We start from the raw sequence: 27970 nt of genomic DNA on the forward strand, positions 1-27970 counted from the left end.
CCTACTGTACATAAAACGTATTTTTTATTGATAAACACATAACCTAAAATTAACTAAAAGTTTTTATTTTATTTGGGGGTAGCCTCTCTAATACATTTTTTAAATTGTTTGATGTCAATCAATAGGTATGTCCAGACTAGACCTCAAAGTGGCAATACCACAGTCAAAAATGTGTTTTGTACCAACTTATGGCGAAAGAATGATTTCGAAAAACATTTAATTATCTCTGAAACTAAGCCTAATCCAGAAAATTTTATGACAGTTTCTAAATATTACCAGGAATGCTTAGTTAAAATGTCTCGCAATGCTCACGGGCACCTTGTATATAGTTTAGAAAAAAATTGATAATAATGTGTTATTTGTTATGTTAACGTGGATTTATTATGTAAATAAAACTGCATAAGTACATACCAAATCGTTTATTGTTTTTTTAAATACGCATAGTGGCAGAATGTCATGATGCCTGTGCCACAAATTGGAATGGAAATTAAAAAAAAAAGGACTTTGCCGGCCTAGGCCTGCAAGATTTGTATGAAATTCCATTAACGACCTCTTGTCCTAGCTGTACCTGAAACGTCATACTTCGCAGCCTATTCTAAGGAATATAACATCAATATTTCATTGCGTGTTTGAGAAAAAGTAATAAAACATTAACCTCTGTTGTTCAGCAGTCGGGTAAATTGGCAGGCTACTAATAAGACTTTATTCCGTACGTAGTACTCTGTTTATATGCCCTTACGAATCGTCGGCAGTAACAAATATTTTGAAATTCAACGTTATATTGGCGCCCAACTATTTTAAATTTTATTCTTCCCTATATGAAAACTTCAAAGAAAAAGATAGGGCTTAATTCGAGATTGAAATAAAAATACTAAAAGCATAGATTCCATGAATGGTTTTAACATTCCATGTAAGTTAACCATTGAATTACAAATATTTAAGTCCTGTGTTTCTCTTGGAAAAAGTACTTGTGATGTACAAAATGTTGCGACGATTGTCCCGCCCGACTTCAGTTTGTATTTACGGAACGTTGTGATACGGGTATTTAATTAGATCGGTAACTGCATTATTATCGTAAGTTTTATTTATAATCAAAATGGAAGATAAAACTATTGAAATAAATGTACAATAGACAAAATTATTGGACGCCTTTTATTTATTATCTAGCTTAACCCCTCGAATGTTTAGGTAGGTACGCCGTGGTCTACATTGTTGAAGTAACATTCTTCCTAATAAGGTTAATATTTGCTAGGTCGTGCCAATGATGTTGGCGTGTGCCATGGATATAACATGCGAGTCAATCAAAATGTACAAAGCAAAGCACTAAAATTTATTATCAGCATAAACTACATATCACGAGAATAAATAAATACACACATACGCTATGCTATAATATAAATAAATATGTCTAAGTTAAAAAGCTAGTACATATTTACAGAGTGCAACAATGTATAGAAAAGCAGTCACATGGCATTTAAAACATATCTACTTCATAGTAGGCTGTTAGAATGAATCTAGTGATGTTCGCAGTGAATGCAGCACAGCAGGCATTGGGAGGCTGCCTGAAATGAAACGGGGAGGTTAGCTCAGAGAATATGTGTAATAGAAGCTAGAGTCAAAGAAAAATAATTTCATTGCTCCAAATACGCATAGAACCGTTGGGCGCAGTGCCACAAACAATTCAAACTAGTCATGAAAAATATCTGGACGACCGAGCTTTCCCCGGGAAACATGTAAAAACGCGTTTTCCCAGAGATGAGACGTAGATCGATTATTCGCGCCCGAAAACCGTATAGCAAATTTCATTGAGGGCGTTTCCGAGATTCCCGAAATATATATATATATATAGGTATATATATATACAAGAATTGCTCGTTTAAAGGTATAAGATTACCATACAAAGGTACCCGTTTTCATTGCCTATGAGTGTAGGTTATGGCGTACGCTGTTAAAATAACCTTCATGCGTTCATGTAAAGTTTATATTGGCTCGCTGGCGGCTATGTTGTTGGCGTGTGAGCGACGTTTTTATTTAGTCCATGGCGCTATAACGGTTAATTTTCTTAACGAAATTTTAATAGTATAAATGGCTTTATTCCTGTAGTATAAAAGTGATCAAATAGAGACCTAACTAACCTAACCTAAACAAACAACTATAGAGCTGTAATGCTCATGTAATAACTTTTTTTTTAAATCTTCCAATTTCTCCAAAATCTCTAGTCAACCACACGCACACACATGCAATAAAACAACGCGTATGAGGTATATTTGTATTCACTTCATTAAACTCTTACAAATCAACAACTATCATTAAAATTAAGTCGTTAATAATATTACGGCATTTTTGCATCACTTAACCTTTTCAACGCCTAAAGTGGGCATAGTTTACAGCGTTATACGCAAAACTAGATATGAAGACAATAGAGAAGTAGGCACAAAATGGAAAAATATATCGTAGGCCTTTTTAACAGTTAACTAGATGGCGCTGTACGCGTTCTGGTCATTGTATTGTCAAATGTTAACGTTCGTTCCACTTTGCGCGTCTTCATAATCCTGAATCTATGTTTAGCCATAGATTCAGGATCCTCTTTACATTGATAACGGCTTATTGTAGCGTTCAAAAGGTTAACCTTTTGAACGCCAAATACGTCATATGACGCGCGCGGCTACAGCCCAATATCAACCTTCATGCGTACCGACAAGGTTCACGATTAAGCGCCGCGTACGATAGGCGTGGCGTTCGAAAGGTTAAACGAAACGTGATTATCATCAAAATTATGGCGACATTAAAATTGTATCACTTCCCGTCACTAACCTAAGGCTCTTATAATACTTGCAAGGCAGGACAACACAGCATCTGAAGTAAGGACAATAAGAACGAAGAATTTCGTACATTCACCCGCCTGGTTCCCGTCTCTATCGCACAGACCTCGGGCAATATCGTCAGTCATCGCCTCCCGATTGATATTGTGGCAGATGATAGTTTAGATGCAATTTAAAATTTAAAAAACCGTCAGCCATTTGTATCGCGGTGGAAAGACCGTCAGCTGGTCACCGGCTGACGATTTTTTAAATTCATAATAGCATCTAAACTATAATCTGACAAAGTATCAAAAGGGGGGCGACGACAAGTTTTTTTACGTGTTTCGGTAGCTGCCATTCCTCAGCCCACCAACGGAGCGGCAGCTGACGTCCACGAGGGTCATCATACATTGCCGTTAACCACTATTCGGGAAGCGATTGGTCATGGAATTGCACAGAGGCATTCACCGCTGGCATCACGGCGAGACAGCAATATAATTATGCGCATGCGCGCGCATTACCCCGCAATGTACGAAATTCTTCGTAGTTAGCGTCTGTTCTTTAGTGGCTCGCTCTCGAGGAAATTATTTAAGAGTGTACTGTAAGCGTGCGTAGTGTAATATCAACCTAAAACACATTTACTTAGGACTCAATTTCGTGTTGGCGTGGTGCCTTTAAAAATATTTTGATAGCAAAATTTAAAGCTTAGACATATTAAGGCCTTTTCTATTAATTACACAATCCCAAAATAAAATATTTCGTTGAATCAAAATGAGAAATGCTGCAAATTTTTCCTCGAACGCCGATTCAAGTTAACTTAGTCACTTTCAAACTTCAATATAATTATAAAGCATAAATAAGCACACAAGAAACAACTGGTGTCCAGCCCCAATCGTCCCTTTTGTGTAAATAAATAAAAACCAGCTGAATTTTATAATAATATGCAGTGCCAACTTAGTATAATTGGCTTCTCATAGTATATGTTTAACAAACATGGAAACTATAGGTCTAGATTAAGAGAAGAAAGTGTAATAATTATTTCATTTTCTTTATGCTGTTGGTATGTATGTTAACATTATGTACTTAATAATGAACCTCCAGGTCTATGATTCTTAAGTATGTTAAGTACTCTACATTGTACTTCAAATCCATTTGTATATGTGACTGTTTGTGTTCTAAATGAAAAAAAAAAAAAATATTTTTTGTATGACCGTTTGTTTCATATTTAAATAAATAAATAAAAATAAAAAATAGTAAAACGTTGAAAATAATTAACCTTTTGACCGCCAACGATGTCATATGACGCGCGCGGCTACAGCCCAATATCAACCTTCATGCGTACCGACAAGGTTCACGATTACGCGTGGCGTTCAAAAGGTTAAAATGTAAAGTGGGACGACATGGCTTATTGACCTCTGGACGGTTGACACAGCCTAGGCGATCATCACATTAGATACGCCGCACGTCGGTCCGGCGTGCGAGCAGGACGGCACATACCCGCATAGTGGTCTCCCTCGCACACCGGAGCGGCTGGCGGGCCCGAATCGATGTGTGATAACCGCGTGAAGCACTACCTACACTAACTTAAGTATTGCGTTGCTCATAACACTTATAAGGCAAGAGACCCTGTCGTACAGTCAGCATCAATAGTAGCGGATGAAACAACGCGCCAAAACTATCTGATATTGCGGATAACTTTTCCAAATATAGATAAATCTCTATAATTTACATTCAAAAGTTATCTTTTACCGACTTAAATGTTCTACATATAGAACCACCACATTTTGTTAAGCTGGTTCAGAATGGTAGATACTTTTGAAACCTTGTTTTATCCGCTACTTTTGATGCTGACTGTACTAGGGTCTCCCCACACATATCGACGCGATAACGTCAATAGCCGATAGAAATAAGCTTTGGCTACGCGTTAAGAAAGAAAATAACTTCGCCGCGTCGTAAAGCCGCGTTTTTACTTAATAAATAAATAAATATTATAGGGCATTATTACACAATACACAGATTGACTAAGACCTACAGTAAGCTCAAGAAGGCTTGTGTTATGGGTACTCAGACAACGATATATATATATATACAAATACTTAAATACATAGAAAAGACCCATGGACTCGGGAACAAATATTTGTGCTCATTACACAAATGCACTTACCGGGATTCGAATCCAGGACCATCGGCTTCATAGGCAGGGTCAACTAGTCCAGACCGGTCGTCAATCTAATCAGGTCGGTTGGCTTCATGTTCTGAGCGAGTAACCTTTCGTTCGTTCGGTTAATGGAACCACTTGCTCCAATAGTAGGTAAATAGGAAGAACAATTGATCAAAACAAAATGTTTGCTCAGAACACTTAAGTGAAAACGCAGAGTAAGGCGTCGACCGAGCCAAGCCGAGTCGGACGACAACTTTTTCGCTCTTTTTGCACAGACATAAAAAAAAATCTATCGGCGTTTGCCGATAACTCGTCGCCGTCGATAGGTGTGAGGAGACTCTTACGCGCTAGTAAAGCATATAAACGTTAATCTAAGTTATATGATAGATTACTGTTATCCTTACTATTTTAAGTAGTCACCATCAAGTGACAAGTATTCGCATGGCGACCAGGTGTGTTGCAATATATTGGCTGATCCTGAATGTACTCTACAAATAGTGTACGTGTTGTGCAAATATTGTGAGTATAGTTCACTTAACTATACTACTATACAGAAGGTTACACTACGAATCGATCGAAAGTTAATGATAGAGGACCTTAAAAGTCGGTAGTCAGACCAAGATAAGTTGGCAGTGGTTTTCGTAGGCCAGACAGTGCAAGTGTTATGTTGAAGGTCAAACTTCTATGAAATTATGACTTGCACAGGCTGGGCTGGTAAAATTGCTGCCAACTTATCTTGGTCTGACTCTAACACCCCCATGTATTTTCGGTGAAATTGTCGTCTGTTTAATCTGTACGTTGTGTTGACAGTGGACCCGAATAAGTGTATTACTAGGTATAAAATGTTAGAAAAATAAGACTATAAGACTGAGCAATAACTGTAAGTAGGTATGCAATGTAAGTATACGTCCTAGCGGACCTTTATTGAAAAGGACCTTCCTACGCAGCAATTGTGTTCAATGGTTTGGTATTAGTAAGTCGTTCGTTTTGTAGCTGGCCCTGGACGGCTAATCCTTTGCCTATTGTAAGTAAAACCGCACGTGCTACTACCTGCAAAAAATAATTCTTGTTGGCACCTGAGCGCGGGCTAGTCGCACGCTCAATAAATTTGTGTAAGTGCGGTCTCCGATAACGCGCTTTTGTTATGCATCTCGATGACACATTTTAGACTAGTTCTGTAGCTATCAGCTCTCCGGCACTCAGTAACCGGAGAGGGACCACCCACAGCCACGCAAAATATTTTTCCATTAGTTACATTTCAATCTTGTTGCAATTCCTATGTATTTCAAGAACCAGTCAGTCAAGTCAGTCAAATCCGGTAGTCAGTCGTATTTCAAAAACTGGTTAAAGCGAACGAAACTTTTTTTTATGGAGGTAAGAAGTACGTGCGGTATTACTTACAATAGACAAAGGATTAGCCGTTCGGGGCCAGCTACGAAACGAACGACGATATGTAAGATGTACGGGTGAGGCGACTTCCGAGTTATGCCAACATGAAGTGCAGTGAGCCTGGCCACCTTATACTGAAAATGAATTCTATTCACGTATAAACAGAATTCATTTTAGCATAACATGGCTAGTTATTCAAGGTTGACCAGTTATTGAAGAGTGGCCAGTAATTGACGATTTACTCTATAATGTATGCAATAATATCTTGCACAAGGAAGCACGCAAAGCTTTATTTATACCTACATTCATATACGACTTTCACACCGAAGTTTCTAATGAGCTTCTCTGAACGATATCATCAGAGATTTTACCAGACACATGAGGAAACCGAACTAATCCCAATATTAGCTAGTTTTCCCTTCAGGCTGGAAGTATAATACATCCGTAAAGCTAGTGTCTGCGCCAATACTTGGGATAGATAGTCAAGCGGACCCCGGGCTCCCCGGGTGAGCCATTAAGATAATTTGTAGTTACAGCGTGTACTATATATTTTTGCGCGCTTCGATATGCAACATACTATTGCATCTGAGTTTAATATCCGTTTGAGCAACGTAATGGTTAGCTGTATATCCGAATTATCTATCTTATATAAAATAAGTCCGTTCATATTACTTCAGAAAGGATAGCAACCATCAAACTTTAATAAATATTAATTCACCAAAAAACCAAAACGAATCAAAATATTTTCCCTGTAGCAATATTTCGTCGAACTATTTCCATCCCTGTCTTCCAAAGAGATATGAACGGAATCTCTCCCTCGCACACTTAAAGTGCATTAAAATATACTCGACCTAGTTCTAAAATTCATTATTAATAATAATGCCTATATCTATATACAATATACATAAAGACAACCCGTCTTATTATTTGCAGGGACTGTTTCTAAACGTTTAACATTCATTTATACATATCAACGTCTGTTTTCTTATCTAAATCTAAAGACTAAAATGACATGTCAGTTAATGTTGTGTTTTTATCCAAACATTGACCGCCTCGAGCGGGGTTCGAACCTGCGACCCTCTCTGTAATATACCTTAAGAGTTTTTCCACTTTTAAATATATTCCATTCTCCATGATTTTTTATATGTTATTGACACAATGAAAAACTAGGTTTATAGGTTTTTCTTTTTTTTTTTTCAAAATTTGCAATACAATTTTTTTTAGAGCTAAACCTATAATAAACCTAGAATATATTATGCTGAAGCGATCGACACCAAAATCAAAGTGATTTAAGATTTAGTCAGTTGAAAACGTTTTCTCCAGAAATGAATTTTCATAGAAAAACTACGGTTATTTCGCTAGAATCGAAAAACTATTTTTCTCTCTTAACTTAATGCAAACTGCGTTTAGAATCTTTACATATCAATCATACAGAAATAAGAAGTAAAAGAGTGCTCACTCCATACATCAGTTTTGTTACCAAACAGTGGTGGCAAACAAAGATTTTCCGCTAATATTATAACCAGAGTAAGCGTAGGAGTTGAAAATAGAGTTCCGGTTACTCTGGTTATAATATTAGTTGAAAATCATTGAACATTAGACTCTTTGTTTGCCGCGATATCTATTGTCGAGTAGCAGTACTGAGAGTCCCGCTACTCGATGCTAGATGTCGACTGCGTATATAATAAGCATTTTGGTACCAAAACTGATGTATGGAGTGAGCACTCTATTACTTCTTATTTCTCTATGATATCAATACAGCAAAGTACAGAGAGAAGGAAGAAAAAATCCCCTTTGGTCGAACAAGCCTCGGTAGCTCAGTCGGTTAGAGACTGGACCAATGTTCGCATTTTTGATTAAGTATTTTAGTCTTCAGTATATAAGTTATGTATCATGTAAACTGTAGTCAGTATAGAAACAGTCCCCGTACATTAAAACACGAACAATCGGATCAGTGGCATCGAGGCCGCAGCCCTCGGACAACCTACTTGCAATACTATTCCAACCGTCCTTTTCACGTCGATATCATTTTTTATTCGGACGCCATATTGTATTCCATTTTTTTTCTGTTCTCTGATTTTACGAGACGAGATTGAGGAAACTTTAACTCAGGTCTATACTCTGTATCTTTAGGTATTTAAATAAAAGTACACATAATCTACCCTCAAATGGCTTCTTAAGCCAGTTGAGGGTAGATGAAAACATTACATGATCAAATAATGTAGGTTAAAGTCAGGTCGTTCAGTGACAGATTCAAGCGGGTTTGTATTTGGTTGGTTAACTAATAAATGTTATAACTACCCGAAAATGCACAAATTGTTTGTTTACTTTTATTAAAATACCTAAAGTTACTAAAACTAGCGTCTGCGCCAATAATTACGATTAGGTTGCTAAATCGGACCCCGGGCTCCTTTAGGGTGCATTCGGGATTCCCGGGACAACATTAAGATGAGATAATTTTGTAACTAAGCTGTATTAGTGGCGTACCGTCTCGATGTCACTCCTACAGGGGGGGGGGGGGGGGGGGCTACAACAGGAAGGGGGAACACTATTCAGGGTTAACCTCCACCACGGTGTTCATGTGCTGCGGGTGCGGCTTGAACTCCACCACCTCCTTCCACACCAGGTCTGAAAGAAACAACAACTTACTGTCAATTTTTTTTTATTGCTGACTGTACTTCATCTCATTGGCATGTCTATCAAGAACTTCTTGAGAGCTTTATAACGAGCCTAAACTCGATGAGTTTGTGTTTTTCCATCGAGGAGTTCCTTTGATGACCTTCCGGCATGTTAGCATATCATGGCATTGTCATCGGAATTTCAGTAGTGTGTATAGTATTTCAACTGCATTAGATACCATTGCGCTATGATTAGTTCGCCTCGACACGCTAGCAAATGCATTTGAGTGCGAAGAGCAAAGATAATTTGATATAGAGGTAAGTAGGTAAGGGTATTGTCAAAGAAAAATTGGTAGCCACTTAAATTTACTGCCATCTTTCGACACGTAATTAAAACTTTTCGAACGCCATTTGACTTTGATTCTAATTATTTCACTGATATTGTGTACAATTTGTTAATATCAAAAAGTGACGCCATCTAATGGATGAAAGTCCAAAGGTTATAGCAGCAGCGTAGGCGCCATAATGGATGGAGCGATAATGCCCGGTAAGATGGCGCCACTTTTTGATATTTGACAAATTGAACACATATCAGTGAAAGAATAAGTGTCAGAGTCAAATGGCTTTCTAAAAGTTTTAATTATGTGTTGAAAGATGACAGTAAATTTACGTGGCCACAAAGTTTTCTTTTTTTTATGATAGAGGAGGCAAACGAGCATAAAAACAGTTAAAACAGTTGTTAAGGTTAAGTACCTAGGACATATGATCACGGAAGATCTACATGATGATCTAGATGTGGAAAGAGAGAGGAGAGCGTTGGCAGTACGAGGAAATATGCTCGCCCGCAGGTTTGCACGCTGTACACAGGAAGTAAAGATAACATTGTTCAAGGCTTATTGCCAGTCGTTTTACACGTGCAGCCTGTGGGTGAGGTTTACACAAAAGGCATATAACACGATACGTGTGCAGTACAACAACGTCCTCAGAATGCTGCTGAAGCGACCAAAGCACTGCAGTGCCTCTGGCATGTTCGCAGAGGCAAGGGCAGATGACTTCTTTGCAATTAGGCGCAAACGAATTGCCTCTCTGCTGAAACGTGTGCGCGGTAGCAACAACAGCATGCTGAGGACGTTGGCCGAGAGACTCGACTGCCCGCTCACTAAATACTGGGTCGGTGTGGTGATTGGGAGGGATAAGTCGGTTAAAGCCTATTGGTGAGGTGGTAATTTAAGGTATGGATTAGTTTGTAGTTGATTAACATAGATAATAAGATAGCTATTAAGATTTTTACTAATATCGCTATGGATTTTTTTTTAATGGTCCGAAATAAACTATTTTTATTTTTTTTATTTATTTATACGGATCACCTGATGGTAAGCGAATACCGTCGCCCATGGACACCTGCAACACCAGAGGGGTTGTAAGTGCGTTGCCGGCTATTAAGGTGGGAGTACGCTTTTTTCTTGAAGGTCGTATCGGTCCGGAAATACCGCAGGCGACAGTTCATACCATTCTTTGAAAATACACCTCTATTTCATATTCTCTTTGCGAAGAGTAAAGATTGGACAGTTATTGCGAAAACTATCTTTCGGCTTACCCTACTTCGAAACTCCAGGCACGCCCGTGACTAACAGCAAAGTTCAAAAAGTGATTAGTGACTAATCGTCAACCCTATTGCTAAGACAATAAAGTCGACAATGATCGAAGAACCGACAGCAAGCGGTCAAACCGGTGCTCATTGAGTGCCGAGTATTGATTTACGGACGATAGGCTAGACGGCTATTAGCGCGCAGATAACGTATCTACGTTAAAGTTATGGCATTCGTTTTGTTTGTCTATAAAGTATTGGGGTTCATATCCCTGATACTAATACTGATACTGAATTAATAGTTCTGTTAATTCAATTCAAAACAACTAAGGGCTTGTGCACAAATCACGCGAGGTTTTTTCGGCTATTTTTTTACCCCTCCACCGATAAAAAATAAGATAGTCTAACCAGAGAGTCAGTTATCATCACTCCTACATCGGGGCGTCTGGCAGCTGTCCATCAGTGAAGGCTAGATAAGAGAGGTCTCGCTGGTTACCCAAGAGAGAGATGCCTTATGACATTAAGTCCGACAAAAAGATAGAAAGAATTAAGGTACCTTTCCACTTGTCGACGGGCAGGTCCATGTCCTCGAAGCTCTGGTCGTAGGGCGCCGACACGGGCTCGTCGCTCGGGTCCGCGTACTGCTCGAGGTACTTGTGCGCCAGCGCCTGCTCTGCCGTGATACGTCTGTAGACAAACAAACACTATTATTTATTTTAAACTTTATTGCACTTAAAAAAAATACATCAGGCGGACTTAATGCCACTATAGGCATTTTCTACCAGTCAACCGTAAGACAAAATAGATGAGCGTCAAGGTGGGTGCAGTGAGAAATAAACAAAAAACCGAAACTTTTGAGCGAAGTAAAATTTCTACATAAATACTATGTTTAATTATACCTTATGAATATGAGTACACTAAATATATATATAAATATTAAAGGAGCGAAATACACCATGCATGGCCTACTGACTCGCCTCCAATGATAAGCAGCTGCCAGGCACCAGAATCAAGCAATACTAAGCACGAAGTTGCACCAAACCATCTATCAGAGTTATTGTGAAAGTACTACGAGTATATCATAATTGTGTCTCAAAATTGTAAAATTGTTGAATATGTACCAATTTGTGCCACTTTGGCAATAGTTGTAAGGTGCAAATTGTAATTTGAAATAATAAAATAAAATTGTAGTTCGTTACAATTTCCTTGTAAGCAAAGTTGGACAATTCTCATAAATAAATATCATAGGACATTACAAATTGACTAAGTCCCAAAGACAACGATATATACAGGGCGTCCCAAGACTACGGGATATCAAGGGAAAGTACAGTCAGCGTCAAATACTTTGTAGCAACCAAAGTAGCCAAATAGTTCGGTACACCATATATTTAGTATGGTGTACCGAACTATTTGGCCACTTTGACTGCTACAAAGTATTTGACGCTGACTGTACCTTAAATATCGTAGATACGATATTTTGCTGAAAGAACACTTTGTTATTTTTAAAGGTCAGTAATTCTGCATTTAAAGGTTTTCTAAGAATTACTTGCTTCATCTGGGAATCGAACCGACTTAAATGTGAAAAAAAAAATCACCCCTATTTTTATGATGACAATCGAAAGAATGGACAAAAAATAATAATTCTTCTTAAGTAACATAGTATTTTAAAAGAAAAGAACAACGTAAAGCGTTAAAGTCAAATTAAAAAAAAAAAATATCGATTCGCAGATGAAGCAAGTAATTCTTAGAAAATGTTTAAATGCAGAATTTCTGACTTTTAAAAATAACGTAAGGTCTTCTTTCAGCAAAATATCCTATCTACGATATTTAAGGTACTTTCCCTTATGTACCATAGTCTTGGGACACCCTGTATAATATATAAATATTTATAAATACACAGAAAACACCCTTGACTCAAGAAAAAATATCCATGCTCATCACACGAATAAATGCCCATACCAGGATTTGAACCCGGGACCATCTGCTTCATAGGCAGACAGGTCCCACTAGGCCAGACAGGTCGTCAAATTCTCATGAGATGTGTCACCGTCGTACTGATTGATCATCAAATGAGCCGAACATTGAGCGAGGTTCGCCGCTCGTTTTCTCGTAGCTCTGTCTTACTGATGACAATGATGACTCATTCGCATAAATACATAATAGTCGTCAATAGTTCGTGAAACATTTTTGACGTCATTGTATAAACAAACATATTGAATACAACACATGCAATAACTTCGGGTTTTGTAGCGTTACGTCAAATAAACTAACTAAAATAACTTATAGTACGAATATATAATGAAATGTATGAGAAAGTGGTAATTTATACAGGGTGACCTTAGCCATTGGACAAACCCTGAAATCCCACGTAGGGTTATTTCTCAGGAATGCTCTGACGTTAATATTTTTTTAATTAGAACAAAAGATAAAAAAAAAAACAAACAAAAGTTATTTGCAATAATCGACAAAAAGAAACACACTGTGTTAATCTTTGGCAGTGTTTTTGACAATTTGTTCGAAATATTTGATAATTATGACATTTTTCAAAAGTCAGAAGTACGGAAGGTGGAGATAAGGAACGTAATCTCCATGTACCAAAAAGTGTCATCAAAAATTTTAAATAGGTGGCGCTACAATACCTAGAGTACTTGAACAAAAATATCAAATCATAGACAGCGCAATTCACTCCGTCAATAACGCCTAGGTTCTTAGCTACTCTAGCGCTACTCTGGAGAGATTTGGAACTATTATTTATAGCTGACAGCTGGACACTTTTGCAACAGTTCTACCATAAGAGATGCCACTCCTCTTAATTCCACACTTCATAGTCAGAAGCTTATTAGCGTCATAAATAAAAAAGATAATCAAAAAGGTTGAAGAAGGTTCGATACTATTCTTTGAGGATATTACCTTAGGAGCTACTAACTCATACAGGCTGCTCCAAAGTAAAAATTGTTAATTTGTTAATTTCGTCGAAACCGCTACACCGGCTGTTATGATACTTTGTACACTGGTTCTAAATACCCTAATGCATATGTACATTTCGGCTTTGTCCAATGGCTAGGGACACACTGTATACATATACATCATAAAATTCATAAATCATATGCACACCTTACTGATGTTAACTTCTATTTTTTTACGCACACACATAGAACATACTTATAATGCAAATGCAGTCGCCATCAGATATATCTGAGCGGCCATGGTACTCACATATATCTGAACACGCCTCTATTGTCAAGGCATTTGAGTTCGTGTACTGTGTGTTCAGATATTTTTGAACACCTTGGCCCCTCCGATATATCTAATTAAAAAAAAAAGCGACCAAGTGCGAGTCGGACTCGCCCATGAAGGGTTCCGTACCATTTATGACGTATTAAAAAAAACTACTTACTAGCTCTCGTTCAACATTTTACCACTTTGGACACACATTTTACCACTTTGGAAGTGTCTCTCGCACAAACTATTCAGTTTAGAAAAAAATGATATTAGAAACATCAATATCATTTTTGAAGACCTATCCATAGATACCCCACACGTATGGGTTTGATGAAAAAAGTTTTTTTGAGTTTGAGTGAGTTAGTAGTATGGGGAACCCCCAAAATTTATTGTTTTTTTTTTTTCTATTTTTGTGTGAAAATCTTAATGCGGTTCATAGAATACATCCACTTACCAAGTTTGAACAGTATAGCTCTTATAGTTTCGGAAAAAAGTGGCTGTGACATAAACGGACAGACAGACGGACATGACGAATCTATAAGGATTCCGTTTTTTGCCATTTGGCTACGGAATCCTAATAAAAAAGGATTGTCTAACTCGTCTGCAATGGGGTATGAGATACACAAACCAGATATTTAATAAATCTATCATAAGCCCATTTAGCCCAGGCCTTTAAGTCTCTAAGCATGGCAATTTATTTACTTGGAATAATTTATGTTCAACATTTAAAAAGTAGGATGGCATGAAGGTAAGGCACCGCATTCTGATTACACTTCGTATTAGCTTAGATTTAAAAAGCATGAGTCGTTATGCTCGCACGTCACTTGCAGTCGTTGGCACGCGCGAGGCATCTATGACTCGATCATTGGAAATAGTAGAGTCGAGTCACGAGAAGCGCCGCTGAACGTTACGTGTTGTATTTGTAATGGATAGATATACAAGCCAATTCAAACGTATACAGACATCAAAATTACATCTGACTGAACAATGTTATTTAGTTATCGTACGTCTCGCCCGCGTCAATACACGTACTAACTTTACTAATAAGTTTTGGTTTCTTTGTTCAGTATATAATATAATAAGTATTAATATTTAAAAATATTAGTAAAACACGTTGTAAAAAAAAAAAATCTAGTGCTAACCACCAATTATCTGTTAACCTGTTGCTACCGGTGGGAACCTATAATTGGCTCTTTGTTATTTATATATATAACTAGTGTACAATTTATAGCTGTTGGTTCTTCGAAAAATAAATAAATAAAAACCGGCAAGAAATTAAAACTAAAATAAATATTTAGTTAAAGCCAGGTGCAAAGATAATTTATGCCCGCAGGGGCAAATACTTCTGTGCAGTGGGGTCAACTATCTCCGCAGCTGACTGTACATTTTAAGAATATATATATTGTACTCTATCTCTATTCCGCTACTTAAAGGTTGTCTGGAAGAGATCGCTTTTTAGCGATAAGACCGCCTGTTGTTTACCTCTTCTTTATGTGTTGTATTAATTGTATTGTTTCTGTATTGAGGTGTGCAATAAAGAGTATTTGTATTGTATTGTATTGTACTCACTTGTCAGCGTCCAATTCGAGCATGAGCTCGAGTAAGTTGATGGCGAGCGGGTTGGCCCCTCGGAACACCTCGCGGAAATCTCGGCGCACGAGTGTAGGTAATGATTGGATGTAGTTGCGGGCCTGGACACAGAATTTTCATTATAACATATTAAATAAATAAATAAACCTTTAAAGTAAGAGTTTTACATTAAAAAAACTAAATTTACAGTCATCCGGTGAGTTAAAACGTATCTACCTAAAAGCAAAAGCTTGATCACATACGAGTATTTATATTATATCCTCTTCAAAAACCGAAAGTAAATAGATTATTCCATTTTGGAAATGGATGCTATTGAGAACATCCAAACACAAAAGCACACACACACAGCCTCTCATACACCCTTTACGATGTCTCGACCTGAATGCATCTACCATATCCGTTCCATCGTGGGTAAAAACATGTGTCAACGTAATAGCCTAGCATTTTCTGAGGACATTATCCTTCTATCTATTCGGATCTTACGTTTACACATAAATTTCTTATCCTATTAATTAAAAAAAAAACACTCAACTATGAGTCTAAAATGAAATCGATTAATATTAGCTCATTTATAAAAATCAGCTTGCAGGTCGTCGCTACGGTCCTACGATGTATCGAATGACATACATACATTTTATGCGTCTTAATCAAAAGATAATAATCTCTCTGTTAATCACGTAAAAATCATTAAGCACTGAACATTAATTAATCAATAATGTAGAATTTAGAGCAAACCAGGTGTTTGTCATAATTAGCATAGATAAAACATTAGTAACAATTCTCAAGCAGGCAACCTACATTCTTGAGAGGAATGCAGATATTTGAGTTAGCCTCGATAATAACTAGTCCACGATGTATCACTATACACAAACAAGTTATCTTCATAAGCACTACATAAGGTTTATAAGATGACTTGGATATACTAAGCAAATCACCCGGGCCTACCGCGACATTGATAATCGAAATTTCGTAAGTCCTCAAAACTCCTATCTATATCGATTTGACATATATTTCGTATCATAATAGTGAAACAAATTCTGTTCAAATTTTGCGTAATACCAAGAAAAAATGTGGCTTTTCATCAGAAAAGGGTCTTTATGCTTGATGTACACAAGGATGCTTCTCTGATGGAAGGCCACAAATAATGTTTTTGATTTTAACACAAATAAATGCTCTTACTGGAATTCGAATCTAAGACCAAAAAAATTGTAGACAGGATCACTATCAACTAGGTTGTCTAAAGTGGTCGCATATGTGACCGCTAATTAATGACGAAACTACAAAATGGTTTCTTTCCTATAGTTCGTTTTTTATTAGCATTAGAAAGAAGGTAAGCGATTTTGACGTGTCTTTTTTTTACATATTATTTATATTGTTACATATTACAATTATAACTCATATATGATCATTTACATTATTTTGCTTTCATAAGTAATAGTTACTGATCTTTAAAAAGTTATCTTAAAGTCTTTAAAATGTTATTATTCGTCATTCATTAGCGGCACCCGGCCACTTTAAGCTACATGATAGTGATCCTGCCTACAAAGTTATTGGTCTTAGGTTATCTTTTTCATAATGCTAAAAAACGAACTATAGAAACTATAAAAAGTAAATGTGAATACTCGTACTATAATAGCTATACAGAGCACTGGAGTTTAATATTATTTAGTAATTACAAACGAATGAATGCTAACGAAGCACATTAACGTACATCAGACATCACATACGGCATACCATCCATGTACACACAATAACAATAAAAAGTCATGACTTTATACAGAACTTTCATATTCAGTAACCCATTTTCACTGTTCCCAAATATACCTACCCAACCTACACAATATTTTGCATTAGCCACAATGGGTAGAGACAAACACACTTTCAACAAATGCATTTTACAAACATGTAGTATAGAAGTATAGCAACACTTTGGACTGACCAAATGCATACCTTATCTCTTTACAATAAGGTTTACGAAACCTCAGTTAAAAATATGGACAATATTAAATAAGTCAACACGACTAAAAGAGCCTAACTCACAATTAATTTTATACAGAATTAAGTGGTTTCGGAGCCGAACGGAGTGGGTAGAGATAAGAGCCTAACTCACTATTACTTTTATACAGACTTAGGTCGTTTCGGAGCTAAACGGAGTGGGCATGAGTCAGAAACTCAGAACAGAAGTACGCTTGTTTTGATTTGCTCAGCTGATAAATTATAGTGATTTTGTAAGCACGGCAATCGTGTTAATGTTATTATGTTAATTCGTTGATCATTTCAGCGTTTTAATATTACTTTTTAGATGTTACACCTCAAACTGAAACGCAAAGCGTTATAATCGCTATTAGTGGCTCAGCGGTAAAATAAATTCCAAAATATGTAAACGAATTCAGTAAAATTGTAAATATTTGTCAACCAAGCCAATTTTAAATGTATTTACTTACTCATGACGGCGTGTACGCTATTTTACATCTTTCCTGCCTAGAAAATGAAGTGTTTTTGGGATACAGGGTAATAATTGAACACATAGATGGAAATTGGTCACTTTTGGAACGAGTTTTCAAGAGATATAGGCTTCTTTATGGACTATTTGTCGTGGTGACTTTTTACATTTTTATCTGAGTCAAACACAACAATTAGGCTCACGTATCTCCTGTGGTAATACCCAAAATAGTTATAAAGCCTAATTATTCGTTAACTATCAAAATAAATATTAACGGTGTGTCGAACATTGTCCACAGGAGTGAAAACTATTTTTTTGGAATCTTCGTATGACCCACAACCCACAGTACAAGCACTTCCAATATTCATACTGTCATTTTCCTGCCTACAGGTGTAAAAGAAGTCTGTCAAAAAACATAAATTTCCAAATCCTTACCTCTTCACTAATAATTTTCTCAAAGGTCTCTTGGTCGGGTTTCCCGCACAAGAACATTATCCTCGTGAGGTGGTCAATATCTGACAGACGGTTAAGGTTACAAGCACCAGACGAAAGCAGACAGACAAGCGTTAAAAAAGCAACGTTACAATGACAACTCATAATATACCTTGTGCAGTTGTAATAAGGTTTAGAATGGGTTGATATGCCTGCCATGCAAGACTCACACTATTTACAATCTTTATATATTTATTATTCGAATGTATACTAAAACCCAAGTATATGATTGACATAGTATCATTTTAGCTAACGTTTCGTCAAGTAACATTTGATACAAAAAGTTTATTCGGATATTGAGTGCATTGCTCTTGTACTTTCCAAATTAAGTACAATAATTGTTATAAAAAATTAAAAATTCATTGATACCACAGATATCATTGAATGGAGTTCAAAGTATCCATAATTCCAAAGGTGCCTACTATAGGTTATTTGCTAAGCATGTTAAATTATTGTTTCAGCAGCATTCGCTGTTAAACTGCAGTCCTAACTAAAATTATGTTTTAAAAAGCGTAAGTTATCAAATAAAACTCATTAAGTATATCAATGTCAATTATGCGAAACGTTAAGTGAAAAAACTGCTATGTCCGATGTCCTTTTTTTGTACAAATTACTTTTTATCTGACTGAACTTTTATTGGTGTTTTCATAATCAGAATTATTAACTTTTTTCTTTTTTTATATATGATATATTCAAATATGTAATAAAAGCATATAAGACAGAAAGATATGCATAAAAAAGATACTAAAATGTGGACAATTTAAAAAACAAAAAGAATAAAGCCTGATACAAAGTATTTTGTACATAAAACGCTCTATGTCAATAGGCAGGTCCGCATAGAGCATGCCGCCTCGTGAAGAAATCGCCGCGCGAAGCAACTCGGTCTATGTAGACATGCTTCGCCTGAGGTATTGCAGTGCCACACTGTGGAACGACCTATACTTGTGGTTGGACATGAGAATTTTCTGTTTTTCGATGAGAACTCTTTATGGTGTTGACAAAGAATCGTAAAATTTGGAAGGGACAGTTCTGAACAGATTCCGAAAATCCTTACAAAATTTCATAGATGTTGTTGGGGCAGTAAAAAGTTATCGTGAAACAGTAAATTTTCATGTCCTACCACAAGTATGGCGTCACTGTGTGCCACGTTCATTTACCTTAAGCAAGGCACGTATTCGCAGAGCGAGGTGCCTCGCGAGGCAACTTCCACGCGAGGCATATTCGTTGACGTGTTGTGTGGTACTCACAGACTCTGAGGAGATTTTCTGCATGAACTCCTGGGCGGGCGTGCCCAGCACCTCCATGATCAAGTTCAGCTGGTGGATATCTGATGACCATTAAGGTTTATACCACTTAGCCTATGGACGCTTCAGCGTTGTTACTGGCCTTATGCTTTATGGACTAGTTCATCATCGTCATCATCAGCCTTTTATATGTGTACCATGGGAGCTCTGGCGAAATTACTTACCATCAGGAATAAGACTCCTCCGCAATTAGACCTACTCAGCTATTGGAGAACATGAATAATATTGCATTGTAAAAATAAAACCAGGTATTTTCAGACACAACAAGTTTAAAGTTATTTCAGTTTATATTTTCTTTCCACTTTCAAGGAATTGAATCAGTAGTTTCTCATCTTTAATTTTTTTTATACTACGTCGGTGGCAAACAAGCATACGGCCCGCCTGGTAAGCAGTATCCGTAGGTACGCCTGCAACTCCAGAGGAGTTACATGCGCGTTGCCGACCCTAACCCCCTCCCGCTCCTCGTTGATGAATCGAAAGGATATTACTTTTTCCTGTGTTAGTGTGGATACCGTTCTTAACCAACGGAGCGGCAGCTCATGTTCACAAGGCATCATGATACTTCTTCCTTAACTACTTTATTAGGTATAGCTTGGGAGGAAATTACAAAAAAAAAAAATTACACAGCCCAGGATCTATAAATAAATGTGCAGTGATATTATACCTAAGAAAAGTATACAGAACTTAAAACTAAAATATGTAAAATGAAAGGCCATTGAACATTCATACACTACGTGCTATATTCAACAACTGTATGACGGCAAATGAAGTCTTATCACAGAAGACACATTTACATGACCATGATATTGTATTGTAAGATGATCAGTAAACGTTAACAGACCTTATTACATTACGATAAGGTCGACATTCGCTTAAGTGTGTCTATGGTACAATTGACTACTTTGGTCTATTGTAGGACGGACTTTGACTAACTACTGCATTATGGATAATGGAGTGACTGTCTGTCACTTGTGTATGTACTCTGTATGTGTATAGTTTGAGATATAATACTAAAGGCAAGCTGCAACTAAAAACATCGAAGACAACATCTACTAGAAACTAAAAAAAATATTAACAAACTACATTCAGAAGAGATGCCGTACTTTTTTTTGCATAATTAACCCTTTTCCAGGCATAGTATGCATTATCCACCCGTATTCGTGTCAATAGAATTTCAACCTTAGCAATACGATTTAAGGTTCTAAATTAAGCTTTGGGAAATGTGACTTGTCTTCAAATGAATCATTAAAGCTGGATTAATTAGAATATATTTGGATTTTTTGGGAAAACCTTTTAGATGGTGCGGCCTCGAAAAGGGTTAACTAAGGACTTATTTTGCCGTGGTGAGAAATGGAGGTGTAAAAGGATACGGTCAGAGCCGGGGAACAGGGTCCTGCCGGTGAGCAGTTCGGCCATGATGCAGCCCACGGACCAGATGTCCACCGTCTGGTTGTAGTGCATCCAGTTCAGCATGATCTCCGGCGCGCGGTACCATCTAGCGGGGGAGCGGGAATTTTAATTGTTTACGTGTACTACGTCGGTCGGTAAGCAGTCTCCGTAGATTATGGACGCCTGCAACTCCAGAGGTGTTACATGCGTGTACGATCGACATCAAACATATGTTTATATTTTTCGCCTTTAGTGAATAGTTTTTAATAAAATAAAACATCGATAACTAGAAAAAACGATACTATATCTGATCCGCTGATCAAATAAAATAATGCCTTCCAATGTACTAATTTTTTCCCACTAATTTGATGTGCTGTAACGATAGTCAATTATATATATTTACAGTACATTAGGCGCTACTTTCCCGCACGCGTGCGGGAATGAGCACTTTCCGTGCATATGTCGAAACTTTAAAGAGCCATACGTACTGTAAAACATTGTACTACACACGTGTGAATAGGTAATTCGCAGCTCGTGTCGATTTAAAACACTCCCTTCGGTCGTGTTTTAATTTATCACCACTCGTTGCGAATATCCTATTTTCTGCAATTGTATCGGAAATAACTATTCTCTCTCCCTTTGACAGAAGAATACTATAGAATTTTCGCTATAACAATTCTGCTCCTTGCTTATTACTAAGAAGTTAGGACCAAAAATGTAAACATATCTTTGACATCAACTGTGATAAACTTTGGGATTCGTCAATCTGCCATTTATTTTCGGTAAAAGTTCGTAGTTTAGTTTGAGTAGAAGGTAGTCTATCTGAACTTTAGGCTAGGCCTAGGCCACAGAATAGACCGGGGATCATACCCTTCGACCGCCAAAGACGTCAGCTGACACGCGGCAGTCCAATGTGAACCTTCGTGCATTCCGACAAGGTTCACGATGCCGCGCCGCACACGATAGGCGAGGCGTTCAAAGGGTTAAACCACTAGCACACCCACAGAGATATATAAACATTTCAAAAGAAATGATAAACGCGGATTAGCTAGTGTTTGTCAGCTGTAGTGTTAAATGACCTACCTTGTGGCAACATAACCCGTCATTTCTGTTTCAGTGGGTCTGGCGAGGCCGAAATCCAGGATTTTCAGCTCGCAGTCTTCGTTGACGGCAATGTTTGAGGGTTTCAGGTCCTAAAACAAAATTATTCATTAGTTGCCTCATAAATCTATCTAAAAGAAATTATCAAAAAGTATTTTAACATTTGATGTTTTATTTTACACTACCTAACTATCAGTGGCGGCGCGTCACAAATATTCGTAGGGAACCCGGAGCTAATTTTACTTTCCTTTTCTTCATGATCCGATCGTGAAAGTACTCAACGGTCTGAAATTAGACAAGCCGGTGGGAATCGAGTTCTTTGAACGATCCGCCACTGCTATCTATGTATTTATTAGGTAAGTGTAAAACGGGACTGATAACTATTGCTATATATTAAAATTTCCTTTTGCTTTATAGCCAAAACACTAATTGTGTTAAAAATTGGAACCGTGTGTACTAGAAGTGCTTTACAATATTGATGATCGAAGAGTGAGTGATTCCTCATGACCAGGGGTCGGACAAAAAGTGCGGATGACGTCAAACCACTTATAGGATGATTTCAAATAGTATTTTTGATTTTCATAAACAATTATCACTTATCATTTATCAACCTCATCCTGGTAAAGCAATTTATTCGTGTGATGAGCATGGATATTTGTTCCTGAGTCATGGGTGTTTTCTATGTATTTAAGTATTTATAAATATTTATATATTATATATATCGTTGTCTAAGTACCCTCAACACAAGCCTTATTGAGCTTACTGTGGGACTTAGTCAATTTGTGTAAAAATGTCCTATAATATTTATTTTATTTATTTATTTTATTTATAACCTCTTTATTAAACGATATCGCCACTTGAAATGAGTAAGTACGTTTTTGACTGACACATTGTCAATCAGATGAACAATAAATTGACTTCGTTATTGTTTAGCTATTGTATCTTCACGATTATATTTAGCTAAAATTTATATTTACTAATGTATAAGAAAACGCTCTAAAATGTCATCTTTACTCGAATATTGTGGCAATCCCACAGACTTGTTCGAACTAATTTCAAATAATTATACCTTATGGTAACAAGTTTCGTGAAATTTATTTTATTCACTACATCACCCTATATCTGTATTATTAATTCCATGGATTTATTTACGATTATTTTGTTACTTCATTAATACTACTTTGTTACTACATGTCACACGGAAGTTTAAATACAAGCTCAAACATCATCCTGTGTGCAAGATTACGTCATTTTTACGTCATCCGCACTTTTTGTCCGACCCCTGCTCATGACAGTCATTGACAAAATTAAATTGGAATTCTTAATAAGTCATAAGGTACACCTGCTGGAACCCTACTAGGTTCTTCTTGGGGCTAAGACAACTTCTGGATCTGGTAGACCAGGAACTGCACGTCGTCGTCGGAGAGCTTCTGCCGCACGATGTTGTTCAGGTCAACATGCGGTCACTAGGTACACCTGGGGACTGTTCCATCTGTCCAGTATATAACCTATGTATGATGCCCGCGGAGTAGATGTAGTTGAGCCCGCGCAGGATGTGGTAGATCAGGAACTGCACGTGGTCATCGGAGAGCTTCTGCCACATGATGTTGTTCGGGTCACCATGAGGTAACTTGGTACACCTGGGGACTGTTCCATCTGTCCAGTCCATACCCTGTCTATGATGCCCGCGGAGTGGATGTACTTGAGCCCACGCAGGATCTGGTAGACCAGGAACTGCACGTGGTCGTCGGACAGCTTCTGCCGCACGATGTTGTTCAGATCACCATATGAGGTCACTAGGTACACCTGGGGACAGATCAACCTGTCAAGGACATACCCTGTCTATGATGCCCGCGGAGTGGATGTACTTGAGCCCGCGCAGGATCTGGTAGACCAGGAACTGCACGTGGTCGTCGGACAGCTTCTGCCGCACGAAGTTGTTCAGATCACTATATGAGGTCACTAGGTACACCTGGGGACAGATCAACCTGTCAAGGACATACCCTGTGTATGATGCCCGCGGGGTGGATGTACTTGAGCCCGCGCAGGATCTGGTAGACCAGGAACTGCACGTGGTCGTCGGACAGCTTCTGCCGCACGAAGTTGTTCAGATCACCATATGAGGTCACTAGGTACACCTGGGGACAGATCAACCTGTCAAGGACATACCCTGTGTATGATGCCCGCGGAGTGGATGTACTTGAGCCCGCGCAGGATCTGGTAGACCAGGAACTGCACGTGGTCGTCCGACAGCTTCTGCGTGCGCACGATGTTGTTGAGGTCGGCGCCCATGAGGTGCGTCACTAGGTACACCTGCTGAAACTCTTCCAGGGTCTTCTCGGGGCTGAATACATCCAACAACCCTAAGTGGGATGGAAAGTGTTTATAGTCACTGTTGTTTATTATAACCTGAAATGGATGTTATACTAAATATAAATTAGCCAAGCCCTACATGGTCAAGGTCAAATTTGAACTGGCGTCTTCAACTTTGGCAGCTAACTATTGTTTCTGCTAAGCCACATATATATATTTTTTTTAATTTATTTATTTAAGTTAAACAAACAGTCTTTTATAGTTATAAGGAACTTTTCTTAAAACTAGACTTACAGTTTCCTTAATGAAAACATTTTAACATCATAAACATAAACGCGAGTTTAAAACTGGGTGCCTAGCTAAGGTGACAATAGCTTGCGCTACGATAACGAAATGATTTCTGTCTCTAGTCTCTCTATCACTCTTACATATTCGTGCGACAGTGACAGTTGCGTTATGTTCCCTACGAAGCGTAAACGATTGGCATGTTGGGTACGCACCTTGATCTCAGGGTGCGTAGCCAACAAGCCAATGCGCGGTGCTAGATAGCACTGAGTATACTTGTTAAATTGGCAAGCACAACAATAATGTATATTGCTACTTCAACTTGTTCAGTGTTTACAGTGACAAGTTTCTATCCCATGTGCCTTTCATAATGTGTCTTTTTGAACCCCCGCCGCAAAAATAGGGGTGTTATAAGTTTGACGCCACCACCATAGCACTCAAAAGGATGGTTCAATTTCGATGTGTTTTTTTCACGGGAAAGTGGGTTTCTTTGCGGTGGTTCTTAGCCATGTTTGATATAAACCGATCCAGCAGTTTGAAGAGTATCAGCTCTTTTCCAAAATGATGCAATTTTGCCATAAATGGATTTTTTTAGCATAATGCATAAGAGGTTTATATATTTTTTTGGTTATTCAATAATATAACAGTAAGAAATATATATATTGAGGTTTATGAATAAAGCCAGCAGGTCAGCTGGTATTCTAATTTTTATTGGTATGATTATGATATCACTAAGGGGTGTACCGCAATAAAACTGTAAACTTCAAATGAAAAAAACTGACGTGTTTGAGAAAAAAACCAAGGTTTTTAGAACAACTACAATAAAAAGCGACTTTTAATTTAGATAATTGACAGTTTTTTTGTATTATATTTTTTCTGTATGAGTGATAGGCAGCTTTTTCCTAGCACATTCAGTGGCAGCTTTTTACAGACCAGTTTTTCATATTTGCCTGCATCAGCTCATCACCTGCTGGAATTGTTAATGTTTTTTGGCTGTTTCATTCTTCTCTTATAATGCACTTTTGATTTGAGCCCAATAATAGTTGAGAGAACGGCACTCCACTCATAATTTTCGACTGGGCTTAGAATTAAATAATGCAAATTTTCGATTACTTTAGCTATCCTAACCTTTGTATGCAGAACTGAACAGACTTTCAAAATCAAGCATGTATGATGTTACAAATTTCCTTGCTATTTGGAAAATACCTATTTTCAGTGATCTCTTCTATTTACCGGTGTAACGTCTTAGCATAAAATCAGAATTATTTATATTGGAATATATAATATAATAATTTTGCAAATACTTCACATTCCGATGCTGATGCGAGGAGCATGATGATTTGAGCAGTTGTGCCAGGTTCTAGATGCTGTTTGTTTATAGCAAAGATCACCAAATTACAGCCCGTGCTTCTGCCAATTTGGTCTAAATTTCATGCTGTCAGGCCGGCAAAGAGAAAGCATAAGTCTCTTTGTAGATCTCTGGTCCATGTAACAATGTGCTTACCTATGACATTTTCATGGTTCATGTGCTTCAACATGCGCAGTTCTCTGTAGGTCCTCTTGGCATGCACGGCCGATTGGAAGGGCCTTGCTAACTTTTTGATGGCTACCTTCATGTTGTGTAGGGTGTCTATTGCAGAGCTGTGGACAATATTTATATATTTATGATTTCTAAACCACATACATTATATTTAATAATGGGGTATTTACATTACTTGTTCTCAATTGATTGTAATCATCCAAATTGACATGGCATTCAAGTATTCATTTATTTTATTGTTTATTTATGAAGTAGGCTCTTATTCTGGATATTGTCAATAATGGGAGCGGCAGATCAAAGAACTCATAGTGCTCTAGAAAAGTTAGACCTAGAAAGAGCTAAACTTTGGCAAGTGTTGATGCCTATTAACCTGTTGTCTACAAAGCTGTAAAAAAAAAAGAACCCCTCTATTTACCCAGGGCAGAGATTACGACTCCCCAGATACTGCTGGAGTGATGAAGCCATAAAAGACTCTGAATACCCAACTGGCATGAAGTGACGCAGGATAATGCAGAGTGGCACACTCTTGTGTCAGAGGCCAAGATCCTGTTTGGGTCACTGAGCCAGTGAAGTAATTAGGTAAGTAAGTACCTGTGCAAGCCACACCATATTTGTTAACAGATCTGTCAAAGCACAGAAGCAAACTACTTGACCATATTTTATCGCTTGTATTTCTAAGTGTTTATACTTTTGCATAACAATGTTTATGTTTTTTGGAAGAGCATGAAACAGGTTTCATTTTGTTTATATTGAAAATATTACTCAACATGTTTCATTACAGAAACCCTGGCTCATTCGTAGGATGTAGAAAAAATTCTCGTAAATTATGAATGTTATAAAAACTAACTCCAAAAAGCTCAATTATTGTCAATTCTTTATTAGGTTCTTCATTTAACAAAGTTAAACTTAACATGATGTAAAACACAACAGTTGATTATAATCATTTATTGTGAAGATAATTATTTTTTACCTATATAATCCACAGTAATAACATGCAGTCATAAATATATTGTGCTGCCTAATCAGACTTATTTACGCAGGTATTTTTTCTATTTAAGTAGGACTACATGATAATAGTGGGCAGCAAGGTCCTGGTAATGTTAAAGAATAGAGCTAGTGAAAGGAACGAACACCACAGCGACAGCAAAACATAAATATACGAAATACAAACATCGAAACCCGTTCCGCCCACGCAAGGGCAATGCACTGCTTTGCATTCTAATATCTTAGTTTCCACATACTGTGACTTATGGTGACCGTACTCCCTAATTATAAATATTCACTGGCAGGGTGCCTGCCTCTCTTTCTAAACAAATACGCACCAAACTTGACCGTAAGCGCCGGATCCTACGGGTGTAAGCATTTGGTATCGCTCTGGCACAATCCATTCCGTCTTGTTGATTTCCACTTTATAATACTTAGGCATATTTAGTTCTCTGAAAGTTTCTTTTAAAACAACTAGATAAAACACTCGCGAAATCGCAGTCCCGATACCAATCTCTGTAATTGAGTTCACTTTATCACGTAGGAGAAACTTTGGCATTTGGCAGTGCCGCGAGTGAGTGAGAATAGATTGTCTATTTCTACGATTGGAATGTTGTGACTTTTGTGATATCTTGAACAGTATGTGCAGTAAAGGAATTTTATGACTCAAATAACAAACCCCTATGTCAAAGTTCTAGATTTAGAACATGTTCATAATACTTATAAAAACGTTTTTACTTAGTTTATCAA

The 27970-nt window shown here is 37.5% G+C and overlaps 1 protein-coding gene across 4 annotated transcripts; it reads right to left on the reverse strand.

Annotated features, from left to right (window-relative positions):
- Positions 1-985: 985 nt before the first annotated feature.
- On the reverse strand, positions 986-27970 carry LOC133519369 (mitogen-activated protein kinase p38b-like). 4 transcript variants are annotated; one of them, XM_061853417.1, is made up of 10 exons: positions 27559-27970; positions 26201-26337; positions 24268-24461; positions 22081-22190; positions 20979-21103; positions 18248-18327; positions 15349-15470; positions 11114-11244; positions 8915-8979; positions 986-1558 (listed from the first exon to the last, which is right to left on the reverse strand). In XM_061853417.1, the coding sequence occupies exons 1-10, from the start codon at positions 27777-27779 to the stop codon at positions 1475-1477; spliced, it is 1269 nt and encodes a 422-aa protein (XP_061709401.1). In that variant the 5' UTR covers positions 27780-27970; the 3' UTR covers positions 986-1474. The 4 variants fall into 4 exon arrangements, with proteins under 4 accessions (XP_061709401.1, XP_061709400.1, XP_061709402.1 ...); XM_061853416.1 differs by lacking the exon at positions 18248-18327 and adding an exon at positions 19552-19631 and having other exon boundaries at positions 27559-27967; XM_061853418.1 differs by lacking the exon at positions 18248-18327 and adding an exon at positions 19552-19631 and having other exon boundaries at positions 986-1562; positions 27559-27966.

This window comes from Cydia pomonella, chromosome 6, assembly GCF_033807575.1.
Source record: "Cydia pomonella isolate Wapato2018A chromosome 6, ilCydPomo1, whole genome shotgun sequence".
Classification (NCBI taxonomy): Eukaryota; Metazoa; Arthropoda; class Insecta; order Lepidoptera; family Tortricidae; genus Cydia; species Cydia pomonella.